Raw genomic sequence first — 22,929 nt, forward strand, 5'->3', positions numbered from 1 at the left:
GTACTGCGCATGTCTGATGGCGAGATATGCGGAGCATCCGCAGTACAGAAGAGAAGAAGAAATGACAGGTACCCGCGAGTGCCAGCTGGGCACAAGGTCAGATTCCGCTGAGGGCTCCCGCATGCGGAATCTGACCCGGTCGCGTGCACCCGGCCTTAGGCAGGCAGGGGTCTATGGAAAACACAAAAAAAACGGCAAGTGGTCTAGGGGGCAAAAAGGTTTGGGAACCTCTGCTCTACACGGTAGGTCAAGCACGGATTGGATTAGATTATGTGATATTTGCTGTATTTCATCAGGGTGTAGTAAATGTGTATTCTTCCGCTTTTTCACCAGGTGGCGCCACAGTCAGTCTTCTGATCCATCTGCACCTTACACCTTTTAGAACCAAATAGTGAGAACAATGTAAGAGAAGAGGCTGCAGTGATTGGTCTGTTGTCACCTCTTTGGACACAAGCAGCCAATCAGAGAGCTGCAGGGGAGGGCTCCTGGCTGCGCCCTGTGCCTGCTACCTTGGCTGTGGCATCTTGGGCACTGGGGATGGGTGGTTGGATGTGCAGCCCACCAGCAGACCTGCACCGGGGGGAGATCACAGCCAGGCAGGTGAGTGGGAGCCTCTCATGCAGCAGCCAGACATCCTCTCCATTCACTGATCAGTGTGTGCATGATCCTCCAGTCCCTGCAATGTCTCCTGCTGAGTCTACAGTCACTAGGCATGTGTATGTATGATAACCTGGGGTGATACATGCTACATGTATGATTATATGGGATGATATGTGTATGATTATATAGGGTGATATGTGTATGATAACATGGGATGATATGTGTATGATAACATGGGATGATATGTGTATGATAACATGGGATGATATGTGTATGATAACATGGGATGATATGTGTATGATAACATGGGATGGTATGTGTATGACAACATGGGATGATATGTGTATGATAACATGGGGTGATGGGTGCATGATAACATGGGATGATATGTGTATGATAACATGGGATGATATGTGTATGATAACATGGGATGATATGTGTATGATAACATGGGATGATATGTGTATGATAACATGGGATGGTATGTGTATGACAACATGGGATGATATGTGTATGATAACATGGGGTGATGGGTGCATGATAACATGGGATGATATGTGTATGATAACATCGGATGATATGTGTATGATAACATGGGGTGATGGGTGCATGATAACCTGGGATGATGCATGCTACATGTATGATTATATGGGGTGATATGTGTATGATAACATGGGATGATATGTGTATGACAACATGGGATGATATATGTATGATAACATGGGATGATATGTGTATGACAACATGGGATGATGGGTGCATGATAACATGGGGTGATGGGTGCATGATAACATGGGATGATATGTGTATGATAACATGGGATGATATGTGTATGATAACATGGGGTGATGGGTGCATGATAGCATGGGGTGATGGGTGCATGATAGCATGGGGTGATGGGTGCATGATAGCATGGGGTGATGGGTGCATGATAGCATGGGGTGATGGGTGCATGATAGCACGGGGTGATGCATGCTACATGTATGATTATATGGGGCAATGGGTGTATGATAACATAGGGTGATGAATGCATGATAACATGGGCTGATATATGTGCCGTGTGTAGGATAACGTGGGCTGAGGGGTTCGCCGTGTGTGGGACGGCGCTGGCTTAGCGGTCCATTGTATGTTTGGGGCAGGCAGACGGATGAGAGATACATTGGGGCTGATATGGGACATTTCTCCGGCGCTTTCACTCTCTCCCCTCTTCTTGTAGACATGTTTTGATCCGGAGCGGCTGTACGGATTATAGACCAGATATTTCTCAGTATTGGATCGTTCCACTCTATGGAGAGGGGTCGCCGGCTGATCTGATCATCTCTGGGGATCGGGACGATGGGGTCTGCTGTATTAACCATCGGGATCTGCCAGGGGTTCTTTTTGTTTCTGATATTGGCACAGCTGACCAGGGCCACGACCCGACCGACGGACATGAAACCTGCGCAGTTTGGCAAGTATTACACTGGAAGTATTAACAGGAATATCGAGGAGGTCTACTCCTTCAATTACACCAGCAAGCCAGGCAAGGTAGGTGGCTATTATCTATAAGGAGATACTTCATGGCAAATGCTCTAGTCACATCCAAAGCTGTACTCAGGACACTGCAGCTGTTTGAGGCAATCCATTAAACAGTGTTTTTTCTACATCACATTTCTGTCATTATAGAGAAAAGAGGAATGCAGTAAAATTGTGAATGCAGCTCTGGATGTGACTGCAGTAATATATATGACACGGGTCATTAGAAGAGTAATTAAAGGGGTTGTACCATAACTGACTTTTAAATCTCATAGCTGATAGAAGTCTGATTGGTAGGGGTCTCCCTGCTGAGACCCACTTCGGTCCTGAGAATGGGGGGGGGGGGGGGTCCCATGTCCTTCTCTCATTCTCACTGCAGCCTACAGTGAATAAGCTGATGATCAGTGTGGTCACCTGTGTGACCCCTGACAATATCGAAAATGGGGGGAGAGAAATAATGTGGGGTCCCAATGTCATTTAGGGTGTAAGTGAGTCTTCTCCGCACTTTTACAACCGGCCCCATCTTCCTTTTGCTAAAAAGAAAAAAAAAGTCTTGCAGGGACCCTCAGATGTTACCCCTTTAGCATCACCACAGAAGAATCACAGCTGAAGCCTGTGAGTGGCCAGGCGGTCACGGGCGCAATGAACGGTACATGACTGCCCGCCTGGACGCGGAGCTGCCAGGATAGGCGAGGATCCCGTTTTTATTTTAAGCCCTTTTAACTTTTTAATGTCCTAGTAAACCTCTTTGAGGGTAACTGTGCTTTCTAGAAACTTTTGACATGTCATTGGGGCATATCAAAAGTTTTGATCAGTGGGGTCCGAGTGCTGAGACCCCCAGCGATCGCTAGAATGAGACAGTTAAAGTACTTACCCAAGTGCTGTCACTGTTTGCCCGCCGAAGATGGACTTGGCCCGTCTTCAGCCAGTAAGCAGTGACAGCGCTTGGATGAGTGCTTCCGCTGGATTGGTCTAGCAATTGTGAGGGTCTTGGCACCCGGATCAAAACTTTTGACAACTTTCGAAGTTTTGTGAGAGCGCAGTTAGGCCTCGCTCACGCGGATACATGCTGTTTTGGTCTGTAAAAAAAACCGCGCCCTTATAAGATTTTTTTCTTTCAAGCTTCTGCTTTTCCCGCGGAATCAGCGGCCTGTTCAAAATGTCAATTGCAGATGGGCCAAGGGTCGGACGGCTTCCATTGACTTCAATGGCAGCGGGAACCGCAGTGAAATGGAGCATGCTGAGATTTTTCATCCGCGAGCAGAAACCACAATTGGTTTCCGCGCGTGTTCATGAAGAATCTTTTTACCATGGTATGCTATGGAGGGTTATTGCTGCGGAATCCGGGGTAGAATGCCCACTCCGGACTCCATCTGCCCGTGTGCATGAGGCCTTACTCTGTCTTATGGGGAGAATTCTGGAGGTTGTTTCCAGCCTCGCAGGAGATGCGCGCACCTCTAATGTTTGTCCATCTGCGCGGCCGCCATCATCGCCTCTGCTTTCAGTAATCAATAGCCTCTCATTAGCTCCAGCTCTTTATATGAGAGGTGCCCGGGATCACCGCCAGGACCAAGATTGATCATGAGGCTCTCCTGTAGTGACAGGCGGTCCTGGCACTTGTGCTAACCAGAGATCCAGCATCAGAGGTAGCAGAGCTGATTTTGTCGTTCAACTCTGTGTGGGTAACATAGTTGTTACCTGCAGGGCGATGGAGAAGCACAGGAGCACTAAATGCAACATCTGACTAATTTCTGCTTCTTCATACTAACTCAGCTCTGCTGCATCTGGCAAATTCACCTCTGCTGCATCTGGCGAATTCACCTCTGCTGCATTAACTGCTTTGCCGTCCATAGGGACGTGTCCGGCCTGAATTATGTTGGGCCTTTGGGCTTATAAATCTGAAGAGCAATTCCCCTAAAATAATCCATGAGTCGCCCCTCTTTGTCAGTAGTTTAGGCGTGTTTCTTCCGTGTTCTGGTATGTTGTGAGCGCGCCTCACATACATCATTCGTATCGTCAGAACATTCCTCCGCTGTCAGTGCCAGAAGAAAGTAGTGCAACTACTCCAGACCCAAAACAGTGGCGAGGACTAGATAAGTATGGCGTAAAATGAACGGCCTTCTTCCAAAGGCAATTGCGCCAAATAGCTGCAGCCATCATGTAACCCAGTGTATTCCTACGGACCGCGACTGTTTGCTGTGGAGAGACTTGGGTGCTTTTAGACAGAACGATTATCGTCCAAACGAGCGAAAGTAAATGATACTCGTTCAGTCTAAACGTGAGCTAATAACGAACGAGAATCGTTCGCTTTTCGTTCGGCGTTCATTTTATGCCGCCATAGAAACCATCGTTGGCTCGTGCGCTTATCGTTGGGTTTAAACAGCGCCCATTCGGTCCCTCTCATTCGCGTAGACTGAACGATTCTCGTCTGAACGAGCCAGCTATACATTTGCCCGTCTAAACGGGCTGCACAAAGCGAACGAGTCAGCGGTGACGTCACTCCCTCTTCAAAAATGACCCGCAGCACCGTGCAGCCACCAGGCAGAGCGTAGTGTAATTACCGCTGGAAAATCTAATTATCAGCTTTAGTTACGGTAATTAACCTTTATGGCATAATTTTCATCATGACGGCAGTAACTTCACCCAACCCCCACATTACAGGGTATTACAGTCTGCAGCGGCGAGCGCCCACTGCTGTATTCAATCTCTGTGATTGGTGGAGGTTCCGGTGCCCGCTGATAGTTGCTGCAGGTCAGAATACTCATTTGGTCCGTGTTGGTGTGAGCTAACGTAAATCTATAGATCTGTTTACATAGGTATAGCTGTCACGCCATGTTTTAATACACAGCATGTGCAGCTTTTGAGAAATATGCCCTTTCTTTATGGCTTGTAAAGACCCCATGACTGTCATGCTTTTTTACAAGCCTTTTTTTGGGTGGTATTTTTACTACACGCTATAGGATTTCTATTGGAAAAACACATGAAAAAGATGCAATAGAGCCCAAAAACTCACCAAAAGGGAGACCTCAAAGGTCTAGTATGTTTCATACTTGGTTATTAAATGAGGTGTCACGCACATGGGCGTTTTTTTTAATTTATGTTGTTTTTTTTTTTAGTATATTCACTCTAAAATAAAGTATGGTAACAGGTTCCTCGTTTTGTTTCGGACGTTTTGATATATAATATGTATAGTTTTGGTTGGCGTTGGTTGTGGGTCATTTTCTTTTTTTATGCATATATTTTTATTTTGTTCTGTAATTTTTCTAAACTTTTTTTTGAACTATTTTTTTTAACCATCTGTGTCGCCCGTGACGTCATATAAGACCTCATGGGTCATTGACATGTTACAGGGGAAAACATTCCCCTGTAGTGACAGGTCACTGGCAGAGCTGATCTGGGTCTGCTAGGAACCGGCAACTCGGCTGTAATAGGGCAGGGGGGACTTGGTGATCACGTGATCGCCGGGGCGCATAGTGGAAGTAATACTTGCACTTTCACATATTAGTACATAGCGCTCATTGAGCACTATGTAGCCGGGAAAGGAGAAGGCAGAAGCGGATAAAAACCGTTTCTCCCTTCTCCTCTGGGTCCTCGGCTGTGTCCGACAGCTGAGGATCCGACCTGCTCCTACTTGATTGCTGCAGCAGAGGCTTTAAAGGGGTTGTCCCGAGGCAGCAAGTGGGTCTATACACTTCTGCATGGCCATAATAATGCACTTTGTAATGTACATTGTGCATTAATTATGAGCCATGCAGAAGTTATAAAAAGTTTTATACTTACCTGCTCCGTTGCTGGCGTCCTCGTCTCCATGGTGCCGACTAATTTTCGCCCTCCGATGGCCAAATTAGCCGCGCTTGCGCAGTCCGGGTCTTCTGCAGTCTTCTATGGGGCTCCGTGTAGCTCCGTGTAGCTCCGCCCCGTCACGTGCCGATTCCAGCCAATCAGGAGGCTGGAATCGGCAGTGGACCGCACAGAAGAGCTGCGGTCCACGGAGGAAGAGGCCATCTTCAGCGGTGAGTAGAGAAGTCACCGGAGCGCGGGGATTAAGGTAAGCGCTCCGGTGAGCTTTCTTTACCTCCCTGCATCGGGGTTGTCTCGCGCCGAACGGGGGGGGGGTTGAAAAAAAAAAAAACCCGTTTCGGCGCGGGACAACCCCTTTAATCCTTTCCAATTCACTGTCTAACCTCTGAAGACATTATGATTTAAGGCTGTACAGCTCCAATGTTGGAAGACATCCGTCGGGGTTCTCTTACTGTATATTGCCAGCCTCTCTGCTGTTGGAGTCACCCCATGCAGTACTGACTTTAGCCAGCATATAGCGCCGTTGTATAATAGCAGAAAAAGAGTAAGCCCCCTAGGAAAACCAGGATACAAATTGGATTGGAAAGGGTTAATCCTGCACCGCACATCTGCTATCAGCGGGGATTTAAGCCCAGGACCAAGTGCCGTATATTTACTGGTGCTTAAACTCCACAGTCGAGTCAGATTATTATGACCACCTCCTTCTTTGAATGTCGGCAGCAAGTAGCCCATGAAGGAAGTGACGTGTGGTGGCCTGGCTGGGTGTGCGATTACATAACACTCATTGTTGTCATGGGTACAAGGGAGATGTCTAAGAGTTGTTAAAGGGTGATTATTGGCTTTTGGGCCGAAGGCGGTATTTCTCAAACAGCACAGTTTGTGAAGTGTTGGCGTGCTGCTGTGATGAAAGCGTATCGTGAGCGAACAAATGGGAATAGCCGACATGGAAACTGTGGAGTGCCACTGATGTAAGAGGTCAACGTCGGCTGCGGAGGTGCGCGAGGGCCAACCGATACGCTCACCATGAAGATGAACCAGGAGCTTCCAGCAAGACAATGCGACATGTCACACGTCTAGAGATCTCCGGCAGTGGTTCCAAGACTTCCAAGTCCCCAGACCTAAACCGAATTGACCATCTGTGTGTCCACCTCGATCGTTGTGTTCCCTCTATGGACCCTCCAGCAACTGTAGGATGTACTGCAGTCAGCATGGCCCCACATACCTGAGACCACCTACCTGCCCCTTACTGAGTTACTCCCAGCCCGTCTAGCTGCTGTCCGTGCGGCACATGGCAGTTACATTGGATATTAGCTGGTGGTTATAACAATGGGAATCGACTCTGTATCTTACATGGAGGCAGCAGATTATACAATATTAGGCCTGGAAGCTATAGAGACATATAATGAGCATTAGAAGGCAATTCAATGTCATCTGTAAGCTAAGCCTGTGGGGACGCATTATATTGCATGTCTTCGTGATGCTATGTGACCGTGATTTCTCAAGAAGTCTAATTATGTGAGCTACTTATCCTGTATTATGGGAGTTCACTCTGCTAATTGCATGTGATCGCATTGCAGCTTCTTCCGGTTATATGTACATCATTGTGGACTCCCAGTCTTAAAGGGCTACTTTGGACTATAAAGTGGTGGGAATAGAACCCATTTTTTGACATCCGCCTTTACTGCATTACATCCAAATAATAAGTCTAGACACATGACTTCACAGTTATCTCCACTACATAGAGTCATTGTCAAAAAAGATCAAGAACTTAGGAGTTGTCGAACCGAATGAAACTTTCTCTGTGTGATTGCAATCTTGATATAAGTAAGTGATTACAATATAAGATGTTATACAGGGGTGGGGGAAATGGAGGCTCTAGTATCCTTTTGTACTGCCTCTAGCTCTGATACAAGATGTTATGCAGGACCTCCAGGATCATCGGGTTTAACCAATGCAGGATCACTAGATCATCCCAGATAGATATTTGTCCAGCCTTTGTTTAAACTCTTCCACTGAAGGAGAACTCGCCACCTCCCATGGCAACCTGTTCCACTCATTGATCACCCTCACTGTCAGAACGTTTTTTTCAGTTTCATCCCATTGCTTCTAGTCTTTCCTTGTGCAGATGAGAATAGGGCTGATCCCTCTGCACTGTGACAGCCCTTCAGATATTTGTAGACAGCTATTAAGTCTCCTCTCAGCCTTCTTTTTTGCAAGCTACACATTCCCAGATCCTTTAACCGTTCCTCATAGGACATGATTTGCAGACCGCTCACCATCTTGGTAACTCTGAACTTGCTCTAGTTTGTCAATGTCTTTTTTTAATTTTGGGTGCCCAGAACTGGACACAGTATTCCAGATGAGGTCTGACTCAGGGGTCCTTTACACGAGTATCCTTTTAATGCTCGGATAGCCGCGCTAAAACAGCACAGCTATCTGAGCGTTATATCGAGTGAATGAATAGCAGCTGCGTGCATATCATGGCTGATATTCGTGAGTATGCCGCTCTTTCTCCCTTTGCCGGCCAGCTCACAATAGACTGCCATAGGAGTCTACTGCATCCGCTGGCGTCTTGATGTCAAAACATAGGACAAGTCCTATCTTTTGACGGAGTGAAATATCTGTGTAAAAAAAAAAAAAAAACGCGCCTATTGCAGGTTTTTTTATGCACAATTATTTTGGCGTGTCAAAAAAGCTTTTTTTTTTCACGTGCCTTCTCAGCGTGAAAACGACACTCATGTGATGGAGCCCTAGGAAAGAGTAGAGGGGGGTAATTAACTTGCTTGATCTAGGTCCTAATCTTCTTTTAATACATCCCAGAATTGTTTTTGCTGCTGCATCACACTGTTGACTCATGTTCAGTCTATGATCTATTAGTATACCCAAGACTTTTTCACATATGCTGCTGCTTAGCCCAATTCCTCTCATTCTATATGGGCTTTTTTTCATTTTTCTTGCCCAGATGTAGGACTTTGCATTACTCCTTGTTAAATACCATTCTGTTAGTTGCTACCTACTGTTCAAGTTTCTCCATATCTTTTGGAATTCTGTCTTCTCTAGTGTTAGCTAACCTTCCTTACTTTGTGTCGAGAAAATGATAAAATTTGCTGACCTCAATTCCTTCCTCTAGATCATTTATAGAAATGTTGAACAATACCTGGGCCCACGACAGAGCCTTATGACATCGCTCATGTAAATACAGCCAAAATCTCCACCTCACATATTCTCCCCTCTGGTGCCATGTAGGTTTCATTTTGCTTTCTGTCCCCATACAGTTTTCTGCGTGGAGGACAGAACGCAGGACTTAAAGGGATTTTCCAGTCAAAAATACTATTGATGACCTATTATAAGGATAGGTCATCAATAGTGAATCAGCTGGGGTCTGCCGCTCGGGACCCGACTGATCAAATGTGCGGGCGAATGCTGTCAGCGCCGCAATAACAGAGGTCGGCGTGGAAGCCTCCGCGCCGACTTCCCATGTAGTGGCCAGCACTTGTAACGGCGGGCACGGCTCTCATTAGAATCAGTGCGAGCCGTGACTGCTGTTATCAGTGCCAGCCACTACACAGAAGTCGGCGCGGAGACTTCTGCTCCAAATACACAGAGGCCGGAGTGGAAGCCCCCTAGCCGACCTCCCATGTAGTGGCGGCACTTGTAACTGCAGGCACGGCTCTCACTGATTTTAATGAGAGCCGTGCCTGCAACTACCAGCCCCTAGCCGCTACATGGGAGATCGTCGCAGCGCTGACAGCATGCACCTGCACAGCTGCAGCGGAACCCGAGCAGCGGACCCCAGCCGATCAACTATTGATGACCTATCCTGAGGATTGATCATCAGTAGTATTTTTGACCGGAAAACCCCGTTAACCATTGCTGCTTGCACAAAACGTAACTTGAAAGCCAACCTGGTGCTCATTCATGCAGGCTTATTTACGCCGTAAATGAAATCCATTGATTCCTTCACATCTGCGTATTTTTCATATGATTTTTGGTTGTCTATTTGTCCCACGTTTAGTGAATTGGTGTATTATGTTAGGGCCCTTTTAGATGGGCTGATGATTGGGAATGAACATTCGCCTGAACTTTCATTTTCCCGATCATCGGCTCTTCTGAATCTACTGGCTGTCAGCCAAGGAGCAAGCAAATACTTGCTAGATTGCTGATTGCAACTTTCATGCTGGCATAAAAATGGTGACTCGTTGGCAGCAAATCCCTCCCTCCCATGTACAGGGGAGAATGTGCTGCTGGCGAATGCGACGTATATGGGGATGAATGATTGCAATGAGCGGCCCCTGAAAAAATACTTAACGAGCTCCGAATGGCACTATTTGTCAGTCAGCGCCTGTTGAATCGGGCCGTGTAAAAGAGCCTTAATCGCTGCATATAAAATCCTGAGTATATATTGGTTTTCGGCGCTCCTTCAGCTTTTCCAGCGTTGTCTATACATTATTTATGGTTAAGTAATGAACTCCTTTCCCTCCACTGACTGCTGTACATTCCATTATGTAACAGATTACACGCCATTCCTCCTCAACAAACCTGGGGAAATTCTTACAGATCACTTCTTCTCCCAGCAAGGTTTCTATCTTCTTTATACATCAGATTGTAATTGACATAAAAAAGAAGTGGATCTGGGAAAACTTTGTTTACTCTGAACTCTAGAATGAGCTGCAATCACAATTCTGCAGCTTCTGAAGAGGAATCTTCCAGCATCCCCTACTTGTTCAGTGTCTCCAGAAAGCCTGTTTTAATGATTTATGTCTATGTCCCCTGCATTATAGAAATAGAGCAAAGTTGTTAAGGGATGTGTTGGTGTACAAGCTTGTTGACTGTTTCAATTAACAATGAGCAGAATAACGAGTATGGCTCTGTAGTATAATACAGGATGTAATTTAGGATAAGTACAGGATAAGTAATGTAATGTATGTACACAGTGACTCCACCAGCAGAATAGTGAGTGCAGCTCTGGAGTATAATACAGGATGTAACTCAGAATCAGTACAGGATAAGTAATGTATGTACACAGTGACTCCACCAGCAGAATAGTGAGTGCAGCTCTGGAGTATAATACAGGATGTAACTCAGGATCAGTACAGGATAGGTAATGTAATGTATGTACACAGTGACTCCACCAGCAGAATATAGAGTGCAGCTCTGGAATATAATACAGCATGTGACTTAGGATCAGTACATTATAATCTATGTAATGTATGTACATATATCTGTCACTACAAGACATTTTTGGGTGAAATTACGGTTAGGGCTCATTCACACGACCATGATATTGGCACGTATTACACCCGTGTGACACACAGTGAATGGGGTCTATGAAAGTAAATGCCTCAGCGGCCTTGTGTGGCGAAGAGTGTTAAGGCAGCAGAAATACAGTCCTAAGCTCTCGCTCATGACCTGAAGGTTGCTGGTTCAATCCCTGCATGGTTTAGGTAGCTGGGTCAAGGTTGACTCAGCCTTCCATCCTTATGAGGTTGCTAAAATGAGTACCCAGCTTGGTGTGGGGTAATAAATTACATGAAAGCGGAATAAGTTGGCGCTATACAAATAACATGACTTATTTTTATTTTTAATGGACTTTTATTGGTTCATTCACATTGGTACACGTGAGAAAAATTTCACAGCATGCTCTATTTCTCGGCGGACCACGCAGCGTGAGCCCTATACTTTTGTTTGGGCGCGTATGCAAATACTGTCCATACATAATACATTGCATATGGGAGGCGATTCATACGCATCCCCGCTCTGAAACAGAGCGGAGAATTTAAAAAAAAAGTCACACTGTGTATGACAGCGTGCATGAGATACGCGGTCATGCACAGTGCACTCTCTGCCGTACACAGTCTCTGCCAGCTCAAACAAACCACAAAAATGCTGCGGTCGTGAGAATGAGCCCTTAGACGTACAGGACACTCCTGACAGGAGGTTCCCAAGAATGATTCCACTCCTCAGTAGTATAGAATTACTTGAAACTCATGAAATTGCTTATCTTTTTTCTTGTAAACTAGTTATGCAATCTACCTGAGAAATGTCACCATTTTCTGTAGTCTGGAGTACTTGTGTCAATACCGAAGAATTCTGGTGACGTATGTACTGAAAGTGGCACCGTCTCCTGTTATATGTAGTGTGTTATTATGGACTAAATCCCAGCTCAGTTTAGGCGCTCTCTCTGCGGGCTCATAATGAGGATTAGATCTCTGTAATTAGCATCTTTTGTCTGGCTTCTGTGAGCAGCAAATAATAAAGCTAGAGCAGCCGATCATAACCTGCCCGTTCTGTCATCCCTCGCTCCGCTGGCCTGTTTCAGAGAAAAAATGATTTCCTATATTGGCATAGCAGAAAACATCTGTTCTGGGGTTTTTTGGAATTGTACAGTTTATCTGAGGGCCGGCATGTAATCCAGGCTGGCAATGTGGTCAGGAAAATACTTAGTTAACATGAAAAAGATAGAAATACCAGAAATTGACGGCAGAAAAAAACACACCACCTGGTCTGTCTACTCAGGACTTAGATTTATTATTTGTCTTATAGGAGAGACATATAGTTAAATCAATTTATTGTTGATTTTCTAACCATGTCTGCTGGAAGTTGGTTGCAAGCATCCATTACTCTTTCGGTAAAATATTATTTCCTGACATTGCTTTCCCCAAAGATTGTGCCCTCTTGCTCTAGGGTTTAGCTTTCTATTTAAACCATTTCCCTTCTATAACCTATATAAAGGTTCCCATCATGTCTCCCTCTACCTTCTTCCCTTCTATAACATATATAGAGGTTTCCATCATGTTCCCTTCTCTCCTCCTGTAACATATATAAAGGTTTCCATCATGTCCCCCTCTCCCTTCTCTCCTCCTGTAACATATATAAAGGTTTCCATCATGTCCCCCTCTACCTTCTCTCATCCTGTAACATATATAATTGTTTCCATCATGTCCCCCCTCTCTCTTCTTTCCTCTTGTAACATATACAAGGGTTTCCAACATGTCCCCCCTCCTCTCTTCTCCCCTCCTGTAACATGTATAATGGTTTCCATCATGTCCTCCTCTCCCTTCTTCCCTCCTGTAACATATATAAAGGTTCCCATCATGTCCTCCTCTCCCTTCTTCCCTCCTGTAACATATATAAAGGTTCCCATCATGTCCCGACTCTCCCTTCTCTCCTCCTATAATAGATATAATGGTTTCCATCATGTCCCCCCTCTCCCTTCTCTCCTCCTCTAATATATATAATGGTTTTCATCATGTCCCCCTTTCCCTTCTCTCCTCCTGTGTACATATATAAAGGTTTCCATCATGTCCTCCTCCTCCCTTCTCTCCTCCTGTGTACATATATAAAGGTGTCCATCATGTCCCCCCTCTCTTCTCTCCTCCTGTAACATATATAAAGGTTTCCATCATGTCCTCCTCCTCCCTTCTCTCCTCCTGTGTACATATATAAAGGTTTCCATCATGTCTCCCCTCTCTCTTCTCTCCTCCTCTAATATATATAAATGTTTCCATCATGTCCCCCTCTCCTTTCTCTCCTCCTGTATACATATATAATGGTTTCCATCATGTCCCCCTCTCTCTTCTCTCCTCTAATATATATAAATGTTTCCATCATGTCCCCCTCTCCCTTCTCTCCTCCTGTGTACATATATAAATTTTTCCATCATGTCCCCATTTACCTTCTCTCCTCCTCTAACATATATAATGGTTCCCATCATGTCCCCCTCTCCCTTCTCTCCTCCTGTAACTATATAAAGCTTTCCATCATGTCTCCCTTTCTCTTCTTCCCTCCTGTAACTGTATAAAGGTTTCCATCATGTCTCCCTCTACCTTCTCTCCTCTTGTACATATATAATTCTTTCCTCCTGTAACTATATAAAGCTTTCCATCATGTCTCCCTCTCCCTTCTTCCTCCTGTAAATAGCCATGTTTGGCTGAGATTGGATCACCCCTTTAGAATCTCAAAGTACGATTACCCTGTATAAGACTTTGGCTAGACATCGATTTTGGCCACAATGGAAGTCACACAACCAAAACCACTGCATAACACCGCAACGTCGCACTGTCGTTAAACTTTTTTTTTTTTTTTAAATTCGTTTTATTTATTGGCAATATGCAGTTTGTGACATATACAGTGAAGTAAACTTTGCATTGCACAAGGTGATATATAACAGAAATGGTTACATACATTGGATTAACATCAACTTGGTTACTGTGTCTCTCAAACTGTCTGTTCGCATATTGTAACATTAAACTTTTAAATTTATAAAAGAAAAGAAAAAGGGAACAATAAAATAACATCAGGCTCTGCTCTTCCTTTTTCCTTTTTGGAGTTAGAGGATTCGGGGTTGTGGATCTTCCAGGCGCTTGTCAGTGGGGAGGGGGGAGGGGATTGGCGTGGGATAAGTTTAAGTTCTAATCTGTGGTCAGGGTAGAGTAAGAGTCTAACCAGGCTCCCCATACTTTTTGGAATTTGGTCGGGCATCCTCTTTTTTGGTATATAATTTTTTCATAAGAAGTTACTGTATTTACGGACTGGACCCATTGTGGGACCGAGGGGGGCTCTGTTGCCATCCATTTCATGGCTATTTCTTTGCGGGCTAGGAATAGTGTCTTTTCAAGAAAAACGTGGGTGTGATATGGCCACACTTCCTCTTCCAGCAAGCTGAACAGCGCCACCTTGGGGTCTAGTTCTATGGATAATGGGGGCCGTATAAGTGAGTTCACGAGGTTTGTCACCTTTGACCAAAACTCCCTAACGAAGTGGCATTCCCAGATCAGGTGCCAAAAGTCCGCTTTTGGTTGGCGTCATCTCTGGCATGAGTCTGAGGTGGTGCTGCGCATTTTGTGTAGTCGGTTGGGAGTGTAAGGTAGGCTTGGTGAATAATGTACAATTGGATTAGCTTATTGTTTACCGCTGGTGACACTGATAGGTGAGATTCAGAGATATCCTGCCACTCCTCAGGTGTAAGGGAGGTGATGGCGAGTTTCCATCTATCGTATGCTGGGGGAGGATTGGGGTTTATTTTAGCTGAGAGGAGGTGTGTATATAGGGCTGATATTAGGCCTTTGGGTCCTTGGGATTTGAGGATGCCTATTGTGGGGAACTTGGATATCTGGGCCGAGGGAGGGCGGGGAATTGGGAGTTTAGTGCATGTCTTAGTTGAAAGAACCTGAATAGCTGAAGGTGAGGGGCCTGCAGCTTATCGCGCAGTTGTGTGAATGTGGGGAGTGTTCCATCTATGCATATATCATTTAGTGTATGTGCCCCTTGGGCGATCCAATATTGTGGGTCTGGAACTGACTGTAGTGCGGTGAGGCCCGGGTTGTTCCAGAGAGGAAGTTCTGGTAACACCCCCTGGTAGTTCTACAGTGCCTTTACTTCTTTCCATACATTGAGAGCCGGTTTGTGAAGTGGGGTTAGTTCAGTGGTTTTGGTGCGTTCCGGGAATTCTAAGAAGTTCAGGAGATTGTGACCAGTTACTTGTTTCGCCAGTTGTCTGTCTGCTATAGGCAGTTCTTTTCCCAAAACCCAGGCTCTTATGTTTCGCAATTGTCCTGCTAGGTAATAAAGCCGGAGGTCTGGAAGGGCCATTCCGGCTTGGTCTTTGGGTCTTTGTAGGATCGATAGGCTCAACTTGGAGAGCGAGGAATTCCAAATAAATGTTGTGATTAGGGAGTTTAGAGTCTTGAAAAGGTGTTTGGGGACACTTACTGGCATGTGTTGCAGTATGTATAAGGATTTGGGCTGGATGACCATTTTGATAAGATTTATACGCCCGGCTACGGATAGTGGTACTTTAGCCCATCGTTTCAGTTTGAATTTTATGTTTTCTAAAAGTGGGTTTATATTGTCTGTTATTGCATTGTTGTGGTCGCGCGACATGATCATTCCCAGGTATTTGAATTTGGAGACTGGTTTTAATCCATACTTCTCGATGTGGGGGTCATTTTTTGGGTTAGCCTCTGTATAAAGGATTGTTGATTTGGTCCAGTTGACATGTAGTCCAGAGAAATGGGAGAATCTGTCTATATTATATGTGTCATGGCTTGGGCGAAGGAGTTTGATGGGTTCGATAAGAATAGGATTGTATCGTCTGCGTATAGTCCTAGTTTGCTTTTATGGTCTGCCCATTTAATGCCTGTCACATTGGGGGAGTTTCTTAATCGAATTGCCAGTGCCTCGATGGCTATGGCGAACAAGGCCGGGGATAGAGGGCATCCTTGTCGGGTGCCTCTTGTCAGTTGGAATTCCGCCGATGGGATACCATTGACTATGACGTTTGCGTTTGGGGATTTATATATAGTTTTGACCCATTGTTGGAAGTTAGGTCCGAATCCAAAGCAGATCAAGCAAGCTTCCAGAAAAGCCCATTCCACCGAGTCAAAAGCTTTTGCCATGTCAAGTGATACCAGGGCCCAGGGCATGTTGTATTGTGTACCTAGTTGGATAGCTATTTGGACTCTGCGGATATTTATGGTTGTTGATTTTCCTGGCATAAAGCCCGTCTGATCAGGGTGTATGATGGAGAGGATCACCTGATTCAGTCTGGTGGTCAGAATTTTGGTTAGGATCTTGTAGTCTGCATTCACCAATGATATCGGTCGATAGGAGCCGCAGTCTGTAGGGTCTTTACCGGGTTTTAGAATCACTACTATTGAGGCTTTGTAAAATGAGGTTGGAAGTGTTTTGTCTAGTTGCGCTTGGTTTAGTACTTCGAGGAGTTGCGGGACTAGTTGTTCGAAGTATTTGCGATATGTCTCTATTGGGAGACCATCGGGGCCTGGTGATTTGTTAAGGGCCATTTCTTGAATTATTAGTTGGATCTCTTCCAAAGTGAAAGGTGCCTCTAGCAGATCAACCTGCTCTTCGGAGAGGGTTGGGAAATTTAGGTCGCTTAGATAATTCAGGATGTCTGTCGTCGTGTTATGGGAGGAGGAAGTGTAAAGGTTAGCGTAGAAATCTTTAAAGCTATTTGTAATGGATGGGGCGTCGGTGACCTCTGTTCCATGTTGATTTTTGATCTTAAGGATCGTGTTCGTATGGTTTTCTCGTTTTATGAGGTTGGCGAGTAAGTGGCTAGATTGATTTCCTAGCTCAAAGTAGTGCTGTTTGGCGAAGAATAATTGGCGTTTGGCTTTGACGTGTATTTGTTGTTTATGCAGTCGGGATAAACTAAGCCAGGCTGATTTATTGGCTTCGGTGGGGGTTGATATGTATGTTTTCTCGGCTTCTAGGGTCTGATTTTCTATCTCTTTATCGGCTTGGGACGTTGTTTTTTTAATGTGTGTGATGGCAGATTTGAGGAATCCTCTAATATAGGCCTTGAGGGTGTCCCATTTCAGGGCCGGGTGAGGGTTATCTTGGTGGGCATCCAAAAATAGGGAGATGTGGAATGGCATCTGGTCATCCGTTCCGATAAGTTTGAGCCAGAATGGGTGTAGCTTCCAAGTGGGCCTTATTTTAATTTGGGGAAATTTTAGGGTTAATAGAATGGGGCTGTGGTCTGAAATACCTCTCGGGCAATGTGTTATGTTTGTGAGGTATATCGCCAGTTCTATGGAGCTGAATATATAGTCGATTCTTGTCAGCGCGTTGTGACCCGGTGAGTGGCAGGTGTATTCTCGTTTTTCGGGGTGGTGGTGTCGCCAGAGGTCGACCCATCCGACACTCTCAATTAGTTGTTTCAGGGGGGAGTTTGAAGTAGGGGTGGGGTTAGAGGGTGTGTGAAATTTGTCTTTGATAGGATCCATTATCATATTGAAGTCGCCTAGGCAGATTACCTCCGCCAAAGGGTAGTGGTGTGCAAACGCAATAGCAGTTTGCAGGAGGTGGAGATTATTGTGAGGTGGGTTATATATAGATAGGATGATGTATGGTTTGGAGTCTATTTCTCCGTATATGAATATAAACCTTCCTTCGGGGTCTCTGCGGGTGACGATGGGGTTCCAGCGTACCGACTTATGAATTAGTACGGAGACGCCCCTAGAGGAGGAGGTGTGAAAGGAGTGGGAGGCCCATTGGATCCATGGTTTTGAAAGGGTGTCTGCCTTTTCTCGGATGAGATGAGTCTCCTGCAAGCTAATGACGTGTGGACTCAGTTGTTTGATATATGAAAATACTATCCTACGTTTGAGTGCTGTGCCGAGTCCTCGGACATTCCAGCTAAGACATTTTAGGGACATCTTTGTTTGCATGGGTATAGATTTTAGCTCCCATGTCTGTGATTTTGGGGTCGGGGGGGGGGGGGGGGAGGGTGTTGGTGGGTGTAAGGGGAGGGGTTGTGTGGGCGCCTGTTTGTGAAGGGTTCTGGTGGAGAGCAGAGGATAACAATTCAAATCAATAATCATTGACATCTTGCTAAACTTATACCGCAGATATCAAAAATACAACAAAAATAGAAAAGTTGTGGAAAGGGAAGGAAAAGGAGAGAAAAGAAGACCGGGGGAAAGACAGGGGAGTATTAGGGAAAAGGAAAACCGGAATGAAAAACAATTTAGCTACACTCTGGTTAGAAGTAGCAGTTGTTGTGTTGTTGGGGGGAGATTCTAGATGGCCTTTGGAGGCTTAAGATTGACCGCTGGGCTCCAATAATAACTTTAGAGGTGTCTCGGTCATGATGCGCATCGTCTATGCATCAAGGGATGTTGAGGGTCCAGATCGCGACAAGGTTTAGAGTCTTTCTAGCTAGTGTGGGGGGGTTGGTCATCCCTTGGAAATTTCGGCGTGCATCTCCAGCCACTCCATGGCTTCCGTAGGGGATTGGAGGAAGACCACCTTTCCCTGGGCCACAATTCGTAGACGTGCAGGGTATGCCATTGAGTAGGGGATCTGTCTTTCTTTAAGTTTCCTTTTCGCCTCTGTGAAGGTGGCTCTTTGTTTTTGTAGCTCGGCCGAGAAATCGGGAAATATGGAGACCGTTGTGTTGTTATACTTTAACGGGCCTTTTAGTCTGGCCTGACGTAGTGCTGCATCTCGATCCCTGCAATTTAGAATCCTTACTAAGAAGGGGCGCGGGGGGGCTCCCGGCTGCGGTGGTTTTGCGGGGACCCGGTGGTCTTTTTCTACTGTGAAGTGGGTAGAAAAGGTGTCTTCTCCCAGTAGCGTTTTGAGCCAGGTTTCTGCGAATGTTTCTAGATGGGAGCCTTCTGATTTTTCGGGCAGGCCTATTATACGCAGGTTGTTGCGGCGTGAGCGATTTTCCAAATCGTCTGTTTTTGATTGACAGAATTCTATTGCTATTGTTGCTTTTTTGACCGCTGTAGTTAACGGGCGCAGTGAGTCTTCTGCGTTAGAGACACGGTCCTCCATTTCCCGCATTCTGTCACGCATGTTGTGTAGGTCCTGTCTTAATAGGGAGACGTCGGATTTGATCTCCTCTATTTTGTTGGTGAGAGAAGATTTGCAGGCGTTAATCGCGTCTAGGAGCTGACGCATAGTGGGTTCTGGGCTTTGCCCCGTTTCACTTTCGGACTCTTTCGCTTGTGTGGGCCGTGTTGCACGCGGGGTGTGATCAGGGGTTTCAGAGCGAGAAAATTCTTTTAATTTTTCTGCGGCGGAGCCGCCTTTTGCCCGTGTGCTCATGTTAGAATTCGCTGGGTTGGTATGGCGGGTTATTGTTGTAGTATAGACGGTGTCAATACTTGCTTGTAGAGATCAGAAGTTTATATCTTTGTATTATTGTGGGCTGTAACGGTGTGCGGGTTACGCGGGGAATAACAGTCCACTCCCGCCACTGCGGTTCAAAGACGGGGGTAGAACGTTGTTTGCTACGGGGATTTTTATTTGTGGTCCCGGTACAGTAAAATCCGTCGACAGGGGAGCAGTAGGGTGGTCAGTCCTTTGGTTATTTTTTTTGGGGGGGGCAGGGTGGTCTTGTTGTGTCGTATGCCCCCTATTCAGGGTCTGCGACTGTGAGGGGTATGTACAGTCCTGCGTGTTGACCCCTGGCCCCCCGCAGAAAGACTTACGGTTTCAGCGTCGCCGGCACCGCAGTGCCGGTTTCGAGGGATGGTCTTTTCCAAGATGGTATCCCGTGTAGTGTGGTCCGGCGGCTGCAAGGCGGTCCGGAGATGGAACGGGTCGCCGCGAGAGACTCGTCAGGGGCAGCCGGGTCCGCCGCAGCCGGCGGTGGATGTTAACAGAGTGGTTTTGTCGGCCCGTTAAGACGGGAGCGGGTCAGCACGCAGGTCCGAGTTCGGTGCGCCCCGGGGCGCAAGGTGTTCTGCTGTATAGCGGTAGTAAAGTTCCAGTGTGGTGGGTTTAGCCGAGTGCAGTCCCCGTCGGGTCCCGCGGCAGTCATGCCGGTCCGGAGGTGCTCTGCGCTGCCCCCTCAGGAGTCAGGAACCCGGCGGCGGCACTCCGGAGCTGGGCGGGAGAAGCGCGCGGCCCCGTCCCGGGTCCAGCTGGAAGCGGGCGGTGAGCCTCGGATTAAGGAGCCGGGCGCGGGTGAGTAATGCCGGGGGGGTCGGAGTCGGCAGCTGGTCTGTGGTTCCCCGGCAGCGGCTCCGGCTCGGGCGCGCAGGGAGCGGGGTGCCTCTCACCACATGTGCAGGCCCGGCAGTTTCGGCAGGGGGGGTCACCCTACCTGGTTCGCAGTCAGCGTGATGGGGAGGCAGTCCGTGCGCGAAGCGCGGGAAAATGGCGGGTGTTGGCGCCCTTTCTCTCCCGCGGCTCTGTTGCTGGGATCAGAGGGCCGCACCCGTCTTCAGCCGCGGTCCAAACCGTCTCTGAGGGCTTAGGAGCCCGCTGGTCTTTGTTGGGTCGTTCTGGTATCGGTTAGGCCAGGATTTTAAAGGATTTTATTGTTCCCCCTGGGGAGCACCTCTTACGTGCGACTGCTCATGCTGGTCGCAGGCCACGCCCCCCCCACTGTCGTTAAACTTAATAGGGTAGCTGCGCGAGTCCTAAGCTGTCACAGGATACCGTGATCACAATGGCGCAGTCGTAAAAAATTCAATCGGGGTGTTTTTTAAAAAAAATTTTACCGCGATATTGTGGTCATAGCGGCCTACGACTTGTACTGTGGCTCGTTTGAGATCAATGGCAGTGTGATGTTGCTATGCTAGACAGCAGTTTTGTTCATGTGACCCCCATCACTGCCAAAATCTTATCTTTTGAATGTTCTTTTCTTCATTGTGAATCTGGAAGCAGCCAGGGACCCAGACATTATAGTGAATCACAAAGCAAGATTCATATTTTGTGGGTTTTAGGCAGTGAGACTCCCACAGAGGAAATAGTGGGCCCTCGGTCCTAATTTTCTTTTATGTTCGGGAGTCATTGAGATGTCATAATAGTCTTCTAGTAATTGGCCAGACACCTTCAAGATAATTAGGTGGATATGTCAGTAATTAATGTACAGGGTTATTACAAACTAGGAGATATACCCATGGGTTGCACAGCGATTTTATGACTAGCTGTCCTAGAATGTACAAACTGGGCCACAAAAATGAGCCAAGCACCCACTCTTATGAAAGCTGTCCAAAAGAAAATCTGTGTTGCCCATGACACCCAATCACAGCGCAGCTTTCATTGTACCTCAGCTATATAAGAAATAACAACCAATCACAGCGCAGCTTTCATTGTACCTCAGCTGTATAAGAAATGGCAAGCAGTCACAACGCAGCTTTCATTTTACCTCAGCAGTATAAGAAATGAAAGCTGAGCTGTGATTGGTTGCCATTGGCAACAAAAATTACAGAAGAAGTCAACGAGTTTTCGACTTTTAATTACGCCGGTATTCGTCTCCGGGTGCTAAAAGAACGCTCATGCAAAGATTCACTCAAAGTGGACCAAAACTGTGGATTTATATACGACACAAACAGATTTTGTGCTTTATATCCTTGATGACCTTCCCGATTTGAACCCTCATTACTCACATTTAATGACACTCGGATACATAACTTTGATATCAGTGGAAATAGAAAATTGGGCCATGGGCAGCAAGGACAGTCTTACTTTTAGACAGTTTTGCTAAATGAGGCCCAAAAAGTTTTATTCTGCCGTGGTCGTCACTAAAAGGACTTTTTTATGTCCTTGAGTTTCACATTATTAGAGTGCAATGTCATTTTCGAACAAAGTGCGGAACGCGTGCGTGCAAGTGTCACACAAAGTTCTCAGAAATCCGCCCTGAGAGTAAGCAGAGAATCGGACGTCCCGCAGCCGACTGTGTGGAAGATTCTGCGCAAACATTAGTCATGTTCTCCCTACCGACTGCAGTTAATACCAGCCCTGAAACCGGACGACAAAGCGAGGCGACGTTCTTCCTGCGAGCGTGTGCAAGGTGGAACGAAAAGCGATGGAGTGTTTAGTGATGAAGCCGCCTTCCACAGTTAAGAAATAAAGTCAGAAACCTTTTGAGTCTGTCTTTATTAATATACAATGCATGTATCGGAGTGCCATTACATGTGAGTTTTAAGAGTATCAAATCTGGAATATCACTTGTAGTAACCCTGTATGTTAGAAGTGGAAACTACATCTCACTTAGGGGGAGACAGGAGGCCTGACTTGTGGTGCTATTAAGGAACGTGACGGGAAGCCGGCTAAGTTTTTTTTTTTATGCTCTGAAGATCACTCCGGCACTGTAAATCCAGCTCTTTTCAGTGTCGTCCATACATTCTCCCGTAGATCTAGTTTATGATGAGGGACGTGACAGGTTGCCTTTAAGCAAAGCATTTATAGCACAATCACTGATTGTATTGAAGCATAAAAATTACGTATGAAAAAAGAGGAAATCAAGGAACTTCTCATTCCCGCCTCCAAGACTTCTCCAGAGCAGCACCGGTCCTCTGGAACGCACTACCAAAGGCTACCCGAGCAATCCAGGACTCGCAGAACTTCAGGCGTGCTCTAAAAACGCACCTCTTCAGGGAGGCATACCGAATTCCCTAAACAAACCCCTCTGTACTCCGCCTGATAACATGCTCCCTGACCTACTGACTGCAATCCCTGCTAGCCATCATAAACCGCTCCTGCAGTCATACTGTTTCTGCCGTCACACGGCTAAATGTTTGACCA

General features: G+C 46.3%; 1 protein-coding gene across 2 annotated transcripts in view; it reads left to right on the forward strand.

Moving 5' to 3' along the window:
* The first annotated feature begins 477 nt into the window (after positions 1-477).
* Positions 478-22,929, forward strand: part of SIDT1 (SID1 transmembrane family member 1) — a 69,787-nt gene continuing 47,335 nt past the window's right edge. For both annotated transcript variants that reach the window (XM_066599324.1, XM_066599325.1), the window contains exons 1-2: positions 478-600; positions 1,817-2,127. In XM_066599324.1, the coding sequence (XP_066455421.1) occupies positions 1,936-2,127 (192 nt within the window). In that variant the 5' untranslated portion in view covers positions 478-600; positions 1,817-1,935. The remainder of the gene's footprint in view (positions 601-1,816; positions 2,128-22,929) is intronic.

Source organism: Eleutherodactylus coqui, chromosome 4 (genome assembly GCF_035609145.1).
Source record: "Eleutherodactylus coqui strain aEleCoq1 chromosome 4, aEleCoq1.hap1, whole genome shotgun sequence".
NCBI lineage: Eukaryota > Metazoa > Chordata > Amphibia > Anura > Eleutherodactylidae > Eleutherodactylus > Eleutherodactylus coqui.